Raw genomic sequence first — 18,742 nt, forward strand, 5'->3', positions numbered from 1 at the left:
GCACTCTTGAAAAATTATTATTGAAAACATTTCTATCTGCTTAATTTCAGTGCCCTAGGGCAAGGCCCCACCGTAATTACCAGGCTGGAGGGCAGGTGGGACCGCTTGGAAATCCCGGATGCCAGCCCCAGGGGTTGGGCCTTCATCTCACCGGGTAGGGATGGAAGTGGGCTGCCGGAGGAGGAGGTGCAAGAACCGGCCGAGGTGAGGTTAAGGGACTCCAGGAAACTGCTTGGCCAGGCCGACTGGGAGACACGGGGTCCCAGGAGGGCAGAGGCGTGGCCAGAAGCCAGGCAGTCCTGAGCACCAGCAAGCCAGACACAGGGCGGCCGGGACACCAGGAGCACCACCGCGGGGGGCCACTGAGGGGCGCCGCGAGGACAGGGCCGGGAGCGCCCGCGCCCACCACACCGCAGAAGCTGCCGCTGGCTGCCAATGGGGGGCGCCGTCGTGGGGCGAGCCCTGGGAGCGGCGTCGCGAGAGGAGCACCGCGGCTTATTCGCTGCTTTTCGGGGATGGAGTTCTGGTGTGGGGCGCCGGCCGGCAGGCACAGCCCCCCGCGCCCCCGGACGTCCGCCCTTGCCCACGCCGGGCTCCTGCTGATGCTACTGCTGTTACTGCTGCTGCTGCAGCCCTCGGGTGAGCCCCGCCCCCGCCCCTCCTCCCACAGGCCTGGCCTCCACCTCTGATCCTCTTCGTCCTTCCACAGGTTGCTTGGGCGCTGGCGAAGTGCCGGGGGCACTGTCCACGGATGCCCCTGCCGACCTTGGCGCCCCCTGTGCCCCCAGTGCCACCTGTCCCTCGGGCGGACGTCGCTTCCCCCGGCAGGCCGCCACTAGCCAGCCGCCCAGGACCCTGCAGTACTCTGCTTCTAAAGCCGACGAGGATGAGTTCCTTCCCCGTGAGTACTGTGGCCTCCACGCGGGAGGAGGGTGCCCAAGCATCCTTGAGGACCTTAAGGGCCTCCCATGCTGTTGAGGTAGGAGGCAAGGAAGGTGGGGGGAGCCTGGGGTGTGCTCACGTCCTGCCTCCCTGAACGGTCTATGGGGACAGCGCCTCTCCATCCGGCCCAGTCCCTGATCCAGGCTCCCAGCCAAGGCCTTTGGGGGTCTCCAGCATGGCTTTCAGGGAGCCTTCCCTTGTGTGTCTCGGGGCACACCCACAAGGCATTCTCTCCAGCAGTGGCTTCCAAGCATGTTGAAGTAAGACCCACATAAGAAATACTTCTCATCCTGGAACTGAGTGCACAGAATTTAACTGTCACAGAAAGTCACACACAGTACCCAGCTGCACCCTGCTGTGCATGCCGCTATTCCCTCTTCTGTGTTAGCCCTTACAGCCGCTGGTGACAGCCCACTTACATTGATCTCACAATCCTCTAATCCATTTGGAACACGTAGGAGCGGGACTGCTGTGGTGTTGGATATGTGCATCTTCAGTTTAAAGAACTTTTTACATGAAAGCTTTTCCAAAGTGGCTGCACCCATTGACCCTCCCTCCAGCAGTGAGTGAGCAGTCTGGGGCCGTGCTCCTCACCAACACTTGGTATCAGGGACATTTAGTTTTGCCTGGCAGGTGGTGGTGAGCAGAACCTCACTGTGATTTAAGTCCACACTTCCCTGAGGACTACTGGGTCTGAAGAGCTTCTGCGTTCGTTTGCTATTGGGGTTTCGTCCTCAGATGTATGTGTTCATGCACACTGCCCATTTTTCTCTTAGGTCACCTGCCTTTCTCTCACTGAATCACAGGAGAAGGATCCTAGAGGAGGGGGAGGGGTCTTCCTTGGCTGAAGTAAGGGAACCAGATGGAAACACAGATGGGTTTGTGAAGGGCCTGGCCAGAGCTGAGGTCTGCTTGACCAGGACAAAGGAGCTAGTGGCGCACCAGGCTGGTCAGCTGGGAACGCCCTGGGGCCTAAGCTGTGGGACCAGAGAGAGGGATACCTGGGGAGTGCTGAGGCCCTTCTGAGGCTGGAGACCCCAGTCCTCATGTGAACAACATCATTATGTGATGACCAATGAAGAAGGAGAATCATTGGATGGGTGCAGGCCAGCTAGAGAGGTGGGAGATCAGGCTGAGGGGAGGGAGGAGGGAGAGGTGCTGTGGGATGTGGCTGGAAGGGCCCATTCGTTATCAAGCTCCTTTCATTTTTCTCATTAGCCTGTGGCTTCTCCTATGAGCGGGACCCCACCCTCAGGGATCCGGAGGCCATGGCTCGGTGGTGGCCATGGATGGTCAGTGTGCGGGCCAATGGCACACATATCTGTGCAGGCACCCTCATTGCCTCCGAGTGGGTGCTGACCGTGGCCCACTGCATGATCCAGTGAGTCGGGGCCTAGATGGATGAGTGGAAAGTCATTGGAGCCACCAGGGCCCCAGTCATCTTGTCAGCTGGCCCATCAGTGGCAGACACCATAGTCCTAGCCCCACCTCACCCTAGCTCTGAGCAGGTGGGGGATGAGTCCTGCAGATTCCTTCCTGGGAGCTGGGGGTTTCCTCCCCTCACCTAGCCCCCTTCAGTCCTGTGCAGCAGTCATTCCATAGATAGGAAACGGAGGCTTGCAGCCACTGTCTAGGCCTCCTTCCTCCTATCTGCAGAAAGAATGTCCTAATTCTTCTGCTCCACACCCTTTGTTTCACTTGCTCATTCCTTCCTTCATTCAACCAACAGCCTTGCCACTCTTTGAAGCCAGGCCTGGCCTGGGCACTGGGGGCAGAAAAGGGCTGCACCACTCCTCTCAGGTTGCTGGGGAAGACAGACAAGAAGATAGATGCTCACAGGGGAGTCTGGTCAGTGTGGGCATGAGAGAGTGGGCATGCCCATGTTCTGGGGCCAGGGAGCGGCCTGAGGGTCACATCTGGCCATGAGGGCTGACCAGTGGAGAAGCGAGCTCCAAGCCTAAGGGACACGCTGAGAAAGGAGGCTGGAGGGCAAGGCAGGGCTGATTGCACAAGGTCTCTGTCACTTCCAGGGCCCAGCATGGGATGCTGGACAGAGTCCAGAGTTTGGAACCAGAGAAAACTGGATCCACGTCCCAGCTCCACACTTCTTAGCTGTGTAGCCTGAGTCAGTCACTTGAGCCCCATTTTCCCTCTCCATAAAATTAAGGGTTGTTGTGAGGACTGGACCACACAGTGTGTGTGCAGGGCCCCATTCACATCTGTTGTGAGGAGTGGGCTCTGGGGCTTGAAGCAGGTGGGTGGCCTACCAGGATTTGCTCAGGGTGCAACAGTGTGGTGGAGGGTAGGGGGTGTAGGCTGGCATGGGGTTCTTGGAGCTGATGGAGGACTCTCCTCACTGTTCCCCTAGGAGTGATGTTACCTATTCAGTGCGGGTGGGGAGTCCATGGGTTGACCAGATATCCAACTCTACTGTTGACATCCTGGCACAGCAGGTCATCGTGAACAGCCATTATCGGTCCCATCGGTACTGGTCCTGGGTCGGCCGGGCCAATGACATTGCCCTCCTTAAGCTTGAGCGGCCACTCAAGTACAACAAGTATGTCTGGCCCATCTGCCTGCCTGGCTTGGACTATACACTAAAGGACTATGCCCTCTGCACTGTGACAGGCTGAGGACTCCCCAGGGTTGATGGTAAGTCGGAGCCTCCCTACAGCAGGGTGGGTGGTGTGGGAGAGGACCTGGGTGTAGGCCAGGGTCTACCATGGGCAGATATTTCTGAGACACCTCCCCCAGGGACCCCATCCCCACCCCCATCAGGCTCTCATCTCTGAGGTCTCTTTCCCTTTGAGGGTCTCAGCAATGAATGTATCATGGCCATTTAGGCCTTAGGGGACCCAGATTGCCCTTGAACCCTCAGGCCCAGGCCAGGGTTGTAAATAGGACTTCCTTGAAGGTAGAGGGGGCACAGAGTAGTATCTTGCTGTCTGCACACAATCCCAGGGCATCCATGTCTTGAAGCAGAACAGCCAAGGTGAGAGGAGCAGGGTTCTGTGTCTGTAAAAGGCTCCCCAGAAGATCCCATGTGGCTGGCTAAGGGCAATCTGCAGAAGGTGGGAGTCACTGAGGGTCCACTCATGGCTCCCTCCCCCAGGAGTGGCCCTCAATCCCTCATCATCCCAATTTAGGAGCCCAAAGAGCAGGAGTGTTGTCCCAGGGCCGTCCAAGGGGCCATTTCCTTATGAGCCCCAAGAATGTCCATTTCCTTCAGGGAACCCCTATCCCTTTCCCACAAGAGAGGCGCCCTTCCCTGTGGCCTCATAGAGTCAGCTTGCCTGAAAGCACCCACAGGGTCTCCAGCCTGGGGTGGGGTGGCTTTTTGTCTTGCCTGCCATGGCCTATCTGAGGAATGTCTGGGAATGTTTGGAAGTCACCTGTCCCCTAGGAGCTCAGACTAGGGACAGAGATACAACTGAGAGAGCGGGGAGGGGAGTTAAGAGTGCCCGGGACCCATGGAGGGGAGTCTAGGGAAGCTTAGAGAAGGAAGAGGCCTTTGGGGAAAGCTTGAAGAAAAGGCAGGATTTGGACCTTAGATGGGCCTGGTAGGCTTTGGGGATAGAAGGAACGCAAGAGCCAAGATGCTGAGATCAGAATGGACTCAATGGATAGTATTCTGCAGGATGTGAGACCAGGTCCAACAAGACCAGATCATGGGTAGCCTGCTCCCAAGGTCTCTATGTCAAGGGGCCCTTGGGAAGCATCAGCTGGAGTGGTGGGTGGCCTAAGCCTGGAGAGATCTCCAGAGCTGCTGTGTGGCAAGGAGAAGAGGCTGGAGGAGTGGCGAAGAACAAAGGGAGGATGAACACAAGACTGGCGGCAGTGGGCAGGAGCGAAACTGCCAAGCCTGAATGGGGGCCCCTGTCCCACAGGTGTGTGGCCCCAGTTCAGGACCATCCAGGAGAAGGAAGTCACTATCCTGAACAGCACGGAGTGTGAAAGCGTCTACCACAGGTTCTCCAAAATCCCCTCTCTGATTCAGATCATCAACTCCCAGATGATTTGTGCAAAGGACATCAACAAGAACAGTTTTGCTATGTGAGCATCTCTCCCCCTTGGTCACTTGCCTCCAAGGGCACCTGGCGAGGAATGGGGCTGGGGGCACAGGGAAGGCAGGACCTGCGGGCAGGTGGGGAAGGGGATGGGGATGAGCAGGGGTGACTGAGGGGGAAGATAGGAAGATGGGGGAGGGGAGATTTGATGAGGAATGGAGATTGGGAGGAAAGAGATGACGGTTGGGGTGAGAGAGAGGGGGAGTGGGGATGGAGGTTGGAGATGAGGGAGAAGAATGGGAGGTAGTGGGAAGATGGAGGGTGGGTGTTAAAGTGATGGGGGATGGAGAACTGGCAAGAGAGAGATGGGAGGTAGAGCCCTTTGAGGAAGGTCTCCTGGGTCAGTACCTCAAGGGCACCCCTCAGCTATGTGACACTCGGGGGCTGCAGGGAAGTTCTGATGTGAGGGCACCCTGCTTCTTCCTGAGCTGGATTAAGTCTCCCTTGGACCACATCTGGCCTCCTTTTTTGTTTCCCCCACCCCTCCCCACAGGAGATAAGTGGTGAGCCCTTGGCCTGTCCTGTGGAGAGCATATGGTACCTGGTGGGAATGGTGAGCTGGGGCCCAGGCTGCAAGAAGAGCAAGGCCCTGCCCATCTACCTATACATCTCCTCCTACCAGCAGTGGGAACACCTCAACGGGCAGACTCTGCCAGCCCCATCCAGGGCCCTGCTCCTGGCACTCCTGCTGCCCCTCAACCTCCTTGCTGTCCTCTGATACTCGTGCCGTTGTCTCTGGGTGCACCCTCCCTTGCCCAGGCCCCTCCTCACCCTCTGTGCCTAGAATGCTATGGGTGGAGCTCTCACAGCCCCGCAAGGCAGGGCAGAGACTAGGTGCTGAATTAAATGTTTCTCTTCCCCATGCTTCCTCCTTCCTGGGCCTGCTCCAGTGGGAGATGAGAGAACCAGACAGGGGTGGGATGGGTGACTCCGGGCAGTTTATACTGAAAAGTACAGAGCCCCAGGATCCGCCTCCATCCAAAGGTTCAGGGTGGCTCCCACAGAAGGTGGAGGGAGTGTGTAGGGATGATATTGGGGTCCGCTGATGGAGGGCCTAGATATTGGGGTCAGATGATGGAGGGTCAGGCTGAAGCTGGGGCTGCTAGGACACAATGTGAGGCTGGGCATAAGGGTGCAGCTCTGTCTGGGCTGGGGAGGTAAGTGTGTTCTCCTTGACTTTGGCCCATCTTCTGGCCAGTGGCTAGAACATATCCTGTTATTGCCCTGAAGCACTGTAGTGGACTTTGACCTTCCAGCCCTGTCCGCTGTCTGGAGACTGGGGCAGATGCCCACTGGGATCAGATATTATCCCCACCATTCCCACCAGCCTGTCCATAAAGGGCTAGTGGAGGCCCAGGTCAGAGGTCAGGGAGGCAGCTGGCAGGGCAGATGTAGCCCGGGCCTGGACTTACCCCAGGCATTACCAGCTGCTTCTCTGACTTATAGTGGCCCCTGCTCCTCTGGGCTTCTGCTGCCCAGCCAACAGGAGGGCTCTGGCTTGTATGAGTAGAATGATCTTTGCCACAGCCATATGTATGAGAAGCCCATAGGCTGGAGCCCAAGGGCAGGGTCAGGGTTCCCACTTGGTGGCGCAGTGAGTACTCAGCTTCCACAGCAGGGCCTTCTGTAATCTCTCTGCCCCCTCATGGCTCTAAGACCCCATGCTCCTTCCCCCATGTCAGTCTGGTTCCCTCTTCTTGTGTAATAATGGTCCAGGTCCAGATCAGAATCCAGGTTTGACTCCTCTGTGTCCCAAGCACCCACTTATTGAAACCCAGGGTGTGGAGCAGAGGCAAGTGGACAGCAGGTAGCTTCCTCCCTGGTCCTGATGCCCTGCCTCAGGGCTAAGCCCCACTGGCTGCAGCTGACCCGCTGCCTCTTGGCCACCACCTCTCCCTCCAGCTCATCCGAATTCAGGCTGGGAGAAAAGTCAGGAGAGGGAATGTCAGCCTGGCCTACACCATCTATCACTGATCACTGCATCACCCTCCACGTAAATGCTCCAGGGATGGGGCATCCTGAGGGGTCATCTCAGGTCACTTGGGTATGAGAAGGCACTCAGCTTTATTTACAAATCTCTGCAGGCTGCAGAGGCAGCATGAGCTTTGCCAGCAGCTCCCCCTGCCTCGGAAATCTCCGGTGTCTCCTTAGTCTCCAGGCCAAGGTCTGAGTACCTCAGTTGATGTTCGCTGCCATCTAGAAACCCTCTCTGCATCTCCCCTCCCCAAGGATTCAGTCCCCAGGTCAAGTTTGAGCCTTCACCTTCTGGCTAGCAGTGCTTCTTTTAGGCACCGTAGTTAAGAATGGAAGAGGAAGCTCTGTGCTGTTATATTCAGCAGGTGGAAGGCTGGTTGCTGCCTCAATCCCTAACTGCCCCCTGCGGTGATCTCCTGGGGCCCTGACACCTGCTACCACAGCTGAGCCTAGAAAGGGCCAGCAGAAAAACCCAAAGTCCCCCTTGGCTTCTCAAATTTTCCCTGGATTCCCAAGATGGGGCCCTTCTCTCTCTGCCCCACTGGCCTCAGCCTTCTGCACCCCTGCAGCCCCTAGCCCTGAGCCCATGGGCCTCATGCTAGGCCCTCCAGCAGCCTCAGCTGCATCACAGCGTGTAAGACAAGTGTATCCATTGCTTAGAGCTCGGTATCTGCTATGCTGGGGGTTCTGCTTCTGGTCTCCCTCTGCTCACTGCCCTGGGCCAGAACCCCTGCCAGGCTTGGGGCAGCCCCCTCACCACCAGAGCTGCTATCCAGCTAAGTCCGAGAGCCTTCTGCTGCCCCTGCTTCCCCCAGTGACCCTCTCCCTCCTCATGGCCAGCCTGGTGTGGCCTCACATCTAGCCCATCCAGGTCAGCCATCCCCTTCCAGAAGGAAACCCACATCCCATTACCCCTTTAGCCACTGCTGTTCCTGGCAGAAGAGGGGACAGAGGCATGTCTGGGTGGGTAGAGGCCACTTTGGATCTACAGAGGGACAGTGGCCCAAGACCACCTCTGCTGAGCGGCCATGTGGATGGGGTGAAAGGAGTGGAGTCCAGGCTGGGAGGCAGCACACTTGGTGCAGTCATATCCTTGTCCCAGTAGGCTCTAGGACAGGGTCCGGGGCCTCAGCAACCCCCTCTGAGCAGGGAGAGGGTGTTCTGCAACCTCTATGGTCCATGTATGAGCCTGGAGTCTAAGATGTCTGGACTCTGGCCAGGACTATGAGCCCCAGGGCCGGCTAGCCCCAGCCTCCACCTCCAGGAAGCTCTCCTCATTTCTCTTCTTTCTTCTTCTTGGCCTCATTCTTCTCATCCTCCTCTACCTTGATGGCCACTGTATCCACACTGTCCTTCTTCTTCTTCTTCTTCTTATCCTCTGTGGAGCAGAGGAAAAAGGGTGCAACAGGAGTGAGACAGGGTTCTAGGGCCTGCACCAGAGCCTCCCAGTCCAGCCCTTCATGCCTTCTTCCTTCCAAACCTCTCCTACCTGCAGAATAGCTCCTTGTTCTCCCTGCCTCACTCTGACCCATTTCTTTGCTCTGGTCTCCAGAAACAGGGCTGGGTCCCCTCCCTGAACCAGGTGGAGGGGAGCAATAGGGCAACTCTGGGTGGCAGGATCGAGGAACTGGCCAGCTTGGCAGAGTCAGAGGGTGGCGGGGCTGGGGTCCAGGCCTGCTCACCTCCAGGGATTTCTGTGAGCTCATTGAGGGGTGGCACAGTCTCTAGTTTGTCCGTGTACATCTTGGCTGCCTTTCGCTGTAGGTACCGGGCTTCAATCTCCTTCCGGGTCCGTGGCACGCGGCAGTTGAAGACACAGCAAAGAGTGATAACTACGGGGAGGACAGAGCAGGCTTGGCAAGGGCCAGAGCTCAGACACCCCAGGAATGGTTCCCAAGTTTCAGGCCTGTCTCCATCTACCTATGTGTGTCCTACCCAAGAGACCCTCTCAGGAGGCTCCACATTTTGACAAAACCCCTGTGGGCTCTGGGATTTTCAGAATATCTTTCCTGAGCCGGGCTGGCTTCACATAGTAGGCCCACTTTCAGGAGGGCCTTGTGCTTGATTTGTTATTCTGCTGTCACTTTCTTGAAATTCTTAATAATTTTTGAACAGAGGGGCTCACAATTTCATTTTTCACTGGCCCCGTATATTGTGTTACCAGTCCTGGTTCTGGGGGGTCTTTCTGACTAGACTGAGAGGCCCTGGAGGGCAGGCAGTGGGCTAGACCATGACTCAAGCTGCAGCCTCCTGGAGGGTGTCCTGTGCTTCTAACCCAGGCCTCTGGGCTCCTGTGCATCCTAGTTTTTCCTCCCCAGGCTCCTGAGAGCACCTCAGACCCTGGGAGACATGGCTGCATCCTCCTCAACCTCCCTGAGGACAAGCCAGGGCTGCTCCTGGCTGTGAGAACCTGAAAGAGGGCACAGACCTTGCCCCGGGGCCTTCACCTCTGACAGAGTTATTCCAGGAGTGGTTTTCTGGCTCAGGGCAGCTGTGCCCACGCAAGCTGGGCCAAGGCATGGAGCTGGCCTGTCTAGGGATGGGCAGGGCAGGGCTGGCAGGACCCGGCTGGACTGAGTTTATTTTTCTAAGGCCCCTACAGTCTGACCACCTTGGCCCCAGCCTCAGGGGAGGGGATGGAGCTGCTTCCTATTATAAATCAGATGACCAGACATAACTTCCTGACAGACTCCTAGGGGCAGGAGGGCCAGGCAGGACAAGTCAGGCCTATTTTGGGGAAGATAGATCAGACCCATGTGGCCTGGGCTGGAGCACCCCTTGGGGTCATCTTGTGCAACCCCTTCAGCCAATGTTGTGGTCCCACTGAATCTCCCCCAGACTCACAGAATGAAAGAAAACAAATGAATGAGATGGTTTCAAAGCCTTTGTGGCTGAGGACAGGACTGGACTCCTGAATAAATGGATGGGGTGTCAACAGCATCCAGGAACACATGGTGGGGGGTTAATTGTGCAAGGGTCCCAGCAGTAGGTCTGCCTTTCTTACCCAAAGAACTGGGTTCTGGTCCTCTCCAGACCCCTGTATGCCAGACGTCCAATGTTGGACCTCCACCCTACTGGCTTGGACCACCTCTTCCAGCTACCCCACCAGGTGCCTCCTCAGGACCATGCCCATGCTCTCTGCAAAGGCTGGAGGCCTGGGCTTTAAAGGGAGCTCAGCCACAGCTTTTGGCAGTCAGAGCAGGACTCAAGCACTGCCCCTCACTCCAGGCCTGCCCCACCCAGCCTGGCCTGTTTGCTTCTCTTCAAAGAGGAGAGGAACAAAGTTCCTTGGATCGAGTTCCAGGCCCAGGCAGGGGCTTGGGATAGGAGTCCCCAGGCTGGAGGGGACCCCGAAGAGGTACCCTATCCAACTCCAGCTCTCTCCACAAGGTTCTGGGGGTGATGCTCCACAAACAGCTGTACCACCTAGGCCCAAGCAGACAGGGAAGTGGGAAAGATGTTTCCTCCCCAGGAGATGGCGTTCCCTACTCCCTAGAGCCCTGCATAGAGGGTAACAAATGCTAACCTGTTGCTCAGAGGCCTTTGGGACTATCCCTTACCTTTCTCTAGGAAATGGGTTTAGGAGTAGAAGTCAGTCTGTGTGGTTGAGGTCCAAGTGCCTTTTTGGGCCTGACACTGCAACTTCCCTATGTGGCCCTAGGTACTTCTACCATCTAGGGCCAAGCAGAGCCGTGGAGAAACCATTGTGTGTCTTGAGGCCCCATGGTGCCCTCGTCCCTGCTTCTTGCGGTGCCCCAGAGCTGCTCCTTGGACCTGCACCCTGGATTGCTCCTGTGGCCCCTGCAGGGCAGATACCTCCCCCAACCCTGCCTCTTGGTACTGGGGGTTATTCCCCTCTCTGGACACCTGAGCTGGGACTGCAGCCACACCTGTTTTTCTGTGGGGCCTCCACTCAGAAGCCTGACTGATCGTTGGCCTTAGCTAGGAACAAAATGCAGCCTCTTGCTCAGATCTTGCTCCCACTCCAGCCGGGAAGACATGGGGGGTGGGGGTGGAAGGGCACTTCTGGTGCCAAGAGAAGCACATGCAAATTAGAGGTCCTTGTCTCCCCTGGAGCCCCCGCATCTGGATGGGCCCTTGTGATCAGCCCTGCCCCCAGGATAGCTCCAGCTAGAACTTAAATGCTCCTTTAGCCCCTGACCCGGGTGCACTCAGTAAACGTCTTATAGGGGTTATCTGAGACCTGTGTGAAGGCCATTTCCTTGCACCTCTGCCCACACTGTACCTCTGCCTGTAACGCCTTTCCAGCTGCCTAACACAAAACCACTCATCCATCCTACCGATCTACAGCTTGGAGGACCCCTCCTCCATGAACCCTTTGCTGGAAGAGTGTGCTTTCCTTCTCTTTACTGCCTGTGCCCCACTCCTCCCTTTGGCCTGTAGGAACCTCTGTCAGACTCTGCTTTGTACCCTGGCGGCCTCTGCCATCCAGTCGGCGTTTCTCGGCCCCCTTTTCCCCAACTCCAGACCCCACCTCTGGAAGGACAACTGAAGGGAGCATGCCAAACCGGCTTCTGCTGCGACTTCGCATCAAGCAACTCCCAGGTCCAAGAGAGGAAGGGGTCTCCTGCTTTTGACTGAGGTGGGTGTGAGTCATTCCAGGGAAATGGTATTTGACAATGCAGGGTTTGCAGCCTGGGAGCCACATTTGCTGGGCGTCTGGGGAGCCTTTGGGCTGAGCTGCAGCCAAGGGTGGCCTATGCTGGGGCCCCTGGGTGTGGGTGTTTTAAGCTGGCCAAACTGCAGAAAAAGCATGAGGAGGCCAACGATAGGGGAAAATGACACGTCTTCGTCCTGGTTCAGTGGAGTCCCCTGTAATTACCATAATTGCCATGTGGCTGCATCCCCGGTCGGGCAGAATACTTCAGGTCACCACCGGCCTGTCAGCCCTCCACAGGGACTTTGTGTGGATCAGGAGGTGCCAGAAACCACAGCGGGCCTCCTGTGGGCGCCTGGCCTGCCTGCACTGCCCGGAATTGCTGCTCTGAGCCCCTGGGGGTGGAGCGGGGGGGTGGGGGGGGGGTGAGGCGGTGCCGTGCTCCCGCTGTGTTGTGGCAGCGTCAGGGGGCGGTGATGGGGGGAGCAGCTACTCACTGATGGACAACACGAAGAGCGAGAAGATGCCCACCACGTGCCACAGGCGCATATCCCAGAACACCACCGTCTCCTTGGTCAGCGGGGGCGGCTTGGGCTTGGGTGGGGCCGTGCTGGGCTGTGGGTCAGGAGAGAGTGGAATGAGCCAGGCAGAGGCCAGGGGCTGGGACGGGGCCGAGAGAGGCCCAGGTCTCAGCAAGCACTCACTCAGTCCAAACATTTCAGAATCTCCTAGAATCAAGTGTCTTAGACATTCATAAACAATGCCTCAGACCTTGGGAAGTTCCAGATTTAGAATGAGAAGAGGGTAGAAGCCCCAGAACCATGGATCTGGGAACTTGGAGTGCAAGGGTGGTTGATGCTTGAGGAAACCAAAGCCCAAGGGGCAAAGGTGGATGGCTTGTCCCAATCAGGTTCAAGGACCCTTCTCTCCTCCTGCTCCAGCCCTGGGCTCCTCCACACAGGCAGATGGGGTCTCAGGACCAAGGCCAGAGACAAGGCGAGTCCTGTCCTGTGGGACTTTGCTCACATGTACCTCCAGTGTGGGGTGGGGTGTGGAACTGGAGTCAGGGCCCCGTGACTCTGTTATTTGACCAGGACTCCCACCAGGTGGCCTCAGCAGTCACCTGTCCTACCTGAGTCACCGCCTCTGACCAGAAGGCTAGGCCAGAATCCTCACAAAATGGGTCTAGATAATTTGTCTGAAATGCATTAGCGACACCTGGAGGCCAAAAGCTGTAAGCATGGCTGGAGCAATCGTGAGCAGAGCATAGCGCACCACTTCCCACTTTCCCAGTAGGACACCACCCTGTCCTGGGGGTCTGAGGGGACATGACCTTGCTCTGGTGGGTGGGAGCAAGACCTATCCCTGACCTGTGGGGCTGAGAGGGATATGAACCAATCTCTGTCACCAAGTTTGGCTGAGGGGTGTGGACAGGGGTTAGTACTTGGAGGGAGAGGGGATCCTGGGGCATCTGTGCAGTGCCTTGTCCCCTGATTAACCAAATAAGGACAGACATGAGGAGTCTCTTCCAGCTCTCTGGGAAGGAAAAGCAACCTACAGCTCAACCATCTGTCCAGTCTTTCCTCTGGTCCATAAGCATGGATGGGGCACCTACCCAAAGCCAGGTACTTCTTCATCTAATGGACACCACCCTTCAGCATGTATTGGGGACACTTGGAGAGGATCAGCAACCTGTCCCAGGTAACCCAGAGGATCTGTGTGCCCAGGAGCGGTACATGATTCCCGGCTCTTTTCTCTTAACCAAGGCAAACTGGGGTAGGAGACTTCTCTTCTCTAGGCCTCGGTTTCTCCATCTGTTAACTTGAGTGGGATGGTTCCAGCGGTCTCTGGGAAGCTCTCTACACAACCTGAGTGGTAAAACTGACAAGATATCCTTCCTCAGCATCATCCCAGGGGCCTGGACCCATTTGTGGGCTCAGACACATGTATGTGGGGTCTGGCACATGTGTGTGGGGTTGGAGCACACATATGGGGTTAGGGCTGGGCACTGTGGGTATAGGGCACGTGCGGTTGGATACACATGCATGTGATTTGGCACCCATCTGTAGAGTCAGAGCCAAGGTCTGGGCAGTGGCAGGGTTCCCTGAAACTAAGGCTCAGTGTGTTGGCCCAGTTGGATTGTATAACTGGAAGATTCTGAGGGCCACGGTAAAGATCTCAGATTCAGAGCCTGGGCAGCCAAGAGCTCACTTCTTACACATTCTTGTTTCAGCTTTGTTCAAGACACCCTGATAGGGGTCTTGGGTAGAGGGAAACAGGTAACAGTCGGGCATCTCCTTGTGGGCACTGCTAGGGGTCTGAACTCAAGCTTGGAGGCCTGGCCTCCATCAGAACCTCACAGGCTGATGGAGGGTGATGCCTGTGGGTGGGGGGGGGGTGCCATGGACCCCAGCCCTGCTCATCTTTCTGGTGCTTCCCTGGATCGCCTGGACTCAGCCAGGCCCTCCTTCAGGCTGTAGGCAGATGGCAGGCAGATGGACTTGAAATGCAGTTTCCCTTGATGGGCTGGGAGAAGATGTTTTCCTGGGGGCTGAGGGAAGAATCCTTGGCTCAGAAGTGAGTTGACCCCCACGCTCAGGCTTCTCCTACACCCAGACCAGCTCAGTTTCTGCGCCTGAGGCCTCAGGGCAGCTGGTGAGGGGACCAAGTACACTCCATGGGGCTCAAGCCAGCCTGGCTCCCCTTACAGGGACACTAGAGCTGACATCTGACTCCAGCCCAGCCTTCTGATCACACCCCCTGGTCAGCAGCAGGAACAGGGGATGCAGGGCTCTGTCTCCATGTACCTCAGACCCACCAGTTCAGGGCTGTGTCCCCTCAGACCCCAAGGATAAGGCCCTGTCCTCCCTCTCCCATCTTGTCCCCCAGCACCTGCCCCTTGAGGGCTCTCCTGGGCGCTTGGCTGTCTCTTACACTTCTGTTTCCCTGCTGTCTCCACTCTGCCACTGCCTACAAGGCTCCGACCCCACTCCTCCCTTGTCCTGCCTCTTGGGCCTTCTCCCTCCGGCCTCATGCTCCAGAATTTTGGGTCTGGTCAGCCTCTTTGACTCCCCTTCCTGGCTCAGCAGGAATGGGGTACAGAGGGGCCAGCCAAGGAGGCTGCAGATGGCCCCCACTCTTCCCTCCCTGGCCCCAGCCAGGCTCCTGGCCAACCCCCCAGCCGTCCTCTTCACCTCTTCCTGGGCTATCTTAGCAGCAACTAACCGTTCTCCCAACTATGTGCCCTCTTCTGATTTATTCTCCTTCCAAACCAGGACTCTCATGGCTCTTGCCTGCTCAGAAATGTTTGCTAGCTCCCAGTTATCACCAGGACCAAGTAAGACCCTGAGTCCTTGGGCCCTGCCCTGCTTGCCCCTCCCCTCCAGGGCCTAGTGTGCAGCATGGAGTCTAACTCAACACATGGCTGCTCTAGGAAGGGTGTCCTCACCCTCCTGCCTCCCACCCACCACCTTCAACCTCACTAGACCAAAGACTAGAATATAGGGGCTGAGCGTCCCCCATCAGACACTCGCTGATGCCCGGCTGTATCTCCAATCAGACCGGGAATCCCTAAGGTCAGAGTGAGTCTCCCCCATCAGAATAATGTTCCTGAAATCAGAGGCTGTGCCCTCCCATCCGACCAAGGACACTAAGATTGGGGGCTGGGTCTCCTCCACACCCTGGAAGCACTTGGGATAGAGCTGTGTCTCCCCATTAAGTCAGGACCTCTAGGGCAAGAAGAAGGGAAAAACCAGCTCCTGGTCAGAAAGGCGCCCCCCAACCCTCTGCCTGGAGGGTGACAGCCACCCCGAGCCCCTCCGCGCCGCCCCGCCTCACCTCCACCAGCTGCCCGGCGACCCCCGCGAGGCAAACCCCCAGGGCGGCGCCGCCGCCCAGCGCCCAGAGCGGCCCCGCGCCTAGCCGCTGCCCCGCCATCTTCGGCGCTCCGCACAGCTCGGCAGCAGGTCAGGGGAGCCGAGGGATGCCGGCCGGGCCGCCTTGGCTCGGTGACTGCCCCCTGGCCAGCCGGCGCTCGGCGGTGGCGATCTGGTGGAAGGCAGGCTGCGAGTGGGCATCATTTATTCATTGTCGGTGTCTGGTTCCTGTGCTGCCCGCTCCCACACCACTCTGGGTGGAGGGCCCGCCCCTCTCCGGAGATCACACTCCAGACTCCGCACTCCCCTACCCTGACCGAGACCGACATAGGGCCGGGAGTGGGTGGGAGGGAGGACAGGCTGGGGTCAGGTCCTTGAACAACAGGTCCCACCTTCCCTTCCCCACTCCGGCCTCAGTTTATTCATTTGGGACAAAAGGGAGGGGCTGGAATCTGCTGATCTAGGAGGCCCTTCCCATTCTGACGTTCTGAATTTGAAAAACTGTACTGGACCCAGATTGGGGGGGTTGGGAATGGCATGGCAGGCAGGTTGCCATGGTGACAGGTGCTCGGGGATGTCCTGGGCTTTCTGGGCTGGCTTCCTGCCCAGAGGCAGCTCTGGTCATTCTGGACACCAGAGCAGGGGGGAGGGAGAGGGGGAACAGGGGATGGCATGGTCAGAGGAGCCAGCTGCGGGTGTGATGGAAGGTTCCTGAAGGAGCCAGCATCTGTGACCCCACAGGACAGGGTGGGCTCCCCCTGGAAGGGCTGGAGGACCATGCTCTGCTTCTGACTGATCCTCAGCCTCTTCCCCAGCCTGAGCTCTGACTCTCACTCCAGTCTGAGCCATGACCCTGACCTCACACTGAACCTGGCCCACACTGCACTCTGGTCCTGACCTCAGAGTGAGCCTTGACAACCCAGGGATTGAGGGAGGGAGGCTCGGAGGAGCTGTGGAGACCTGGGGAGGACTTCGGAAGAGGAGTGGGGAGGCCTGCGATCGGGAGACTCCTCTGATCCATCCTCCCCCCTCTCTCCTTTCCTTCCTTCCTTCCATTATTATTAATCTGAGAAGCAGCCCAGGTGTTGGACCCCTGCATTCCTCATCACCAAGGGCACCAGTGGAGACCTGTGCAGGCTGGGGTGCTTTGGGCCTTGGGCCTGCCCTCAGAACCGGGGACCCTGTAGATCCAGAGTCTTTTGCGGCTCCTGCCTGGCGGTGCCATAGATGGGCAAGGACCAAGGCAGAGGCTGCAGCAGAGAGGAGAGGGCCAGCTGCGGATACCTACAGGCGTCAGGGCTAGATGACAGGGCAGGCAGGAAAATGAGAAAACCACTGGCAAAGGACAGCTGGCCCATCAAGAAGACCCTTGACAGTGGGTGGCAAAGTCTGGGGACTGGGTGGGCTGGGCTGGGCTGGGCCACCCCACCCTCCCCAGGCTTGCCCTCGTCAGGCAAACAAGAATTTCACTGAAGCCCAAATCACTTGCTGCAGCTCTCTGCCCACCATTTCTTCAGGCCATCTGTTATGAAAGCCACACTGACCAGCCAGGGAGGTCACCCTTGGGACAATGGGGTCAGAGAAGCCTTGGCTGGACTGGGCTGAGGTTAGTGAGCCTGACAGTGGCCTTGAGTAAACCATTACTCCTCTCTGCTTTGATGTCCTCATCTATGGAATGGAGAGGGCAAGACTCTCATCACAGGGCTGATGGGAGGATTATATGGTCTAACGATTATGGGAGTGATGAGTACAAGCTGGCTCTCCTTGATGGGACAGCTCAGCCCAGGAGGGGAGGGTGTCATTGCTTCTTTCCATCCAAAAGGTAGGGAAAGCCCAGTGAAGAAATCTGAAAGGGAATACAATCATGTGTGTCCCCAGTGTCCCCTGATATGGTCTCTGCTCCAAGTGGGCTTTACCTCTCGGCAGGCTGTTGAACACAGCTGAAATCTCACTGTATGCCATTTATCATATACCTTTTTCCCAGAGCTTTTTCCCAATACAACATCCTAGATCCCCACATCCCCCAAACACAGTGTCAATACTGTCATGCAGGCTTTGGAGTCAAACTGACTTAAAATAACAAGATGGCACAAAAAGCTTAGTGCAGTTTTAAGCTTTAATAACCTCAGAAGTATAAAGCTACACACTTACAAGAGACACCATTTGGAAATTTAGTTATTTAAATTTCCTTTTTTGCCCTTTGAAGATGGCAAAACTTGACAGAAAAGAATTAAAGTTATCCAAAATTCACGATGAAATTAGCATAAAGAAAATATAAGGAATGAAACTTTCAAATTATGTTTCTTGTAAATTTGTAGTTTTATACTTTATAACTTCTGAAGTTATTAAAGCTGAAAACGAAGACTTATGGGTCATAGTCATATTGACAGCAGTGAGCTCTCAGTGGGCTATTGAACCTCTCCAAGCTTCAATCCCTCATCTGTAAAATGAGTATAACTACAGTATCATGGCACCTGCACATTACAAGCCTTCAGTAAATGCAAGTCGTTATGATTATTGCTGTCACTGTTGTTAAAGGCAGTGTGAAATTACATTGTATGAAACCCAACTATACTTTGTTCAATCAATTCCTTATTCTCGAATATTTGCGTGTTTCCAGTTTTCCAGTGTTAAACACCATAGTGAGAGGGACATCCTGAAAGCTAAAGCCTTTTCCACCTTTTTTTTTTTTTTAACATCTTTATTGGAGTATAATTGCTTTACAATGGGTGTTAGTTTCTGCTTTATAACAAAGTGAATCAGTTATACATATACATATGTTCCCATATCTCTTCCCTCTTGCATCTCCCTCCCTCCCACCCTCCCTATCCCACCCCTCTAGGTGGTCACAAAGCACAGAGCTGATCTTCCTGTGCTATGCGGTTGCTTCCCACTAGCTATCTATTTTACGTTTGGTAGTGTATATATTCCCATGCCACTCTCTCTCTTTGTCACATCTTACCCTTCCCCCTCCCCATATCCTCAAGTCCATTCTCTAGTAGGTCTATGTCTTTATTCCCGTCTTGCCACTAGGTTCTTCATGACCTTTTTTGGTTTTGTTTTTGTTAGATTCCATATATATGTGTTAGCATACTGTATTTGTTTTTCTCTTTCTGACTTACTTCACTCCACCTTTTTATTCCTCCCCCCTGTTTACTTGTGAAGAATCGAGGCCCAGAGAGGGGTTGTGTCCTACCTAAGGTCACTCAGGAACTGGGGCCTCAAACTCAGTTTTCAGCTCCTAACCCATAGCTCTGCTCACTGTC

General features: G+C 56.2%; 2 protein-coding genes across 2 annotated transcripts; one reads left to right on the top strand and one right to left on the bottom strand.

Moving 5' to 3' along the window:
* Positions 1–515: 515 nt before the first annotated feature.
* Positions 516–5,727, top strand: PRSS50 (serine protease 50). The gene is given in 7 exon segments (XM_007168908.1): positions 516–639; positions 710–901; positions 2,161–2,323; positions 3,311–3,594; positions 4,830–4,970; positions 4,973–4,995; positions 5,503–5,727. Coding segments are annotated over 7 exon segments (1,152 nt in total).
* A 2,052-nt stretch (positions 5,728–7,779) lies between these two features.
* TMIE (transmembrane inner ear) lies at positions 7,780–15,792 on the bottom strand. Its single transcript, XM_007168849.2, has 4 exons — positions 15,439–15,792; positions 12,099–12,216; positions 8,666–8,815; positions 7,780–8,361 (listed from the first exon to the last, which is right to left on the bottom strand). The coding sequence occupies exons 1-4, from the start codon at positions 15,535–15,537 to the stop codon at positions 8,258–8,260; spliced, it is 471 nt and encodes a 156-aa protein (XP_007168911.1). The 5' UTR covers positions 15,538–15,792; the 3' UTR covers positions 7,780–8,257.
* Between the last annotated feature and the right edge of the window lie 2,950 nt (positions 15,793–18,742).

The sequence above is a fragment of the Balaenoptera acutorostrata genome, chromosome 10 (assembly GCF_949987535.1).
Source record: "Balaenoptera acutorostrata chromosome 10, mBalAcu1.1, whole genome shotgun sequence".
In the NCBI taxonomy this organism is placed as follows: domain Eukaryota; kingdom Metazoa; phylum Chordata; class Mammalia; order Artiodactyla; family Balaenopteridae; genus Balaenoptera; species Balaenoptera acutorostrata.

What these genes read in the sequence shown, in the direction of transcription:
- TMIE (XM_007168849.2), bottom strand. Translation starts at nt 15,537, where the DNA reads ATGGCGGGGCAGCGGCTAGGCGCGGGGCCGCTCTGGGCGCTGGGCGGC. An exon ending in TCGCCGGGCAGCTGGTGGAG is followed by an intron (nt 12,217 to 15,438) that starts GTGAGGCGGGGC and finishes CCTGACCCACAG; the next exon opens with CCCAGCACGGCCCCACCCAA. An exon ending in GCTCACAGAAATCCCTGGAG is followed by an intron (nt 8,362 to 8,665) that starts GTGAGCAGGCCT and finishes TCTGCTCCACAG; the next exon opens with AGGATAAGAAGAAGAAGAAG.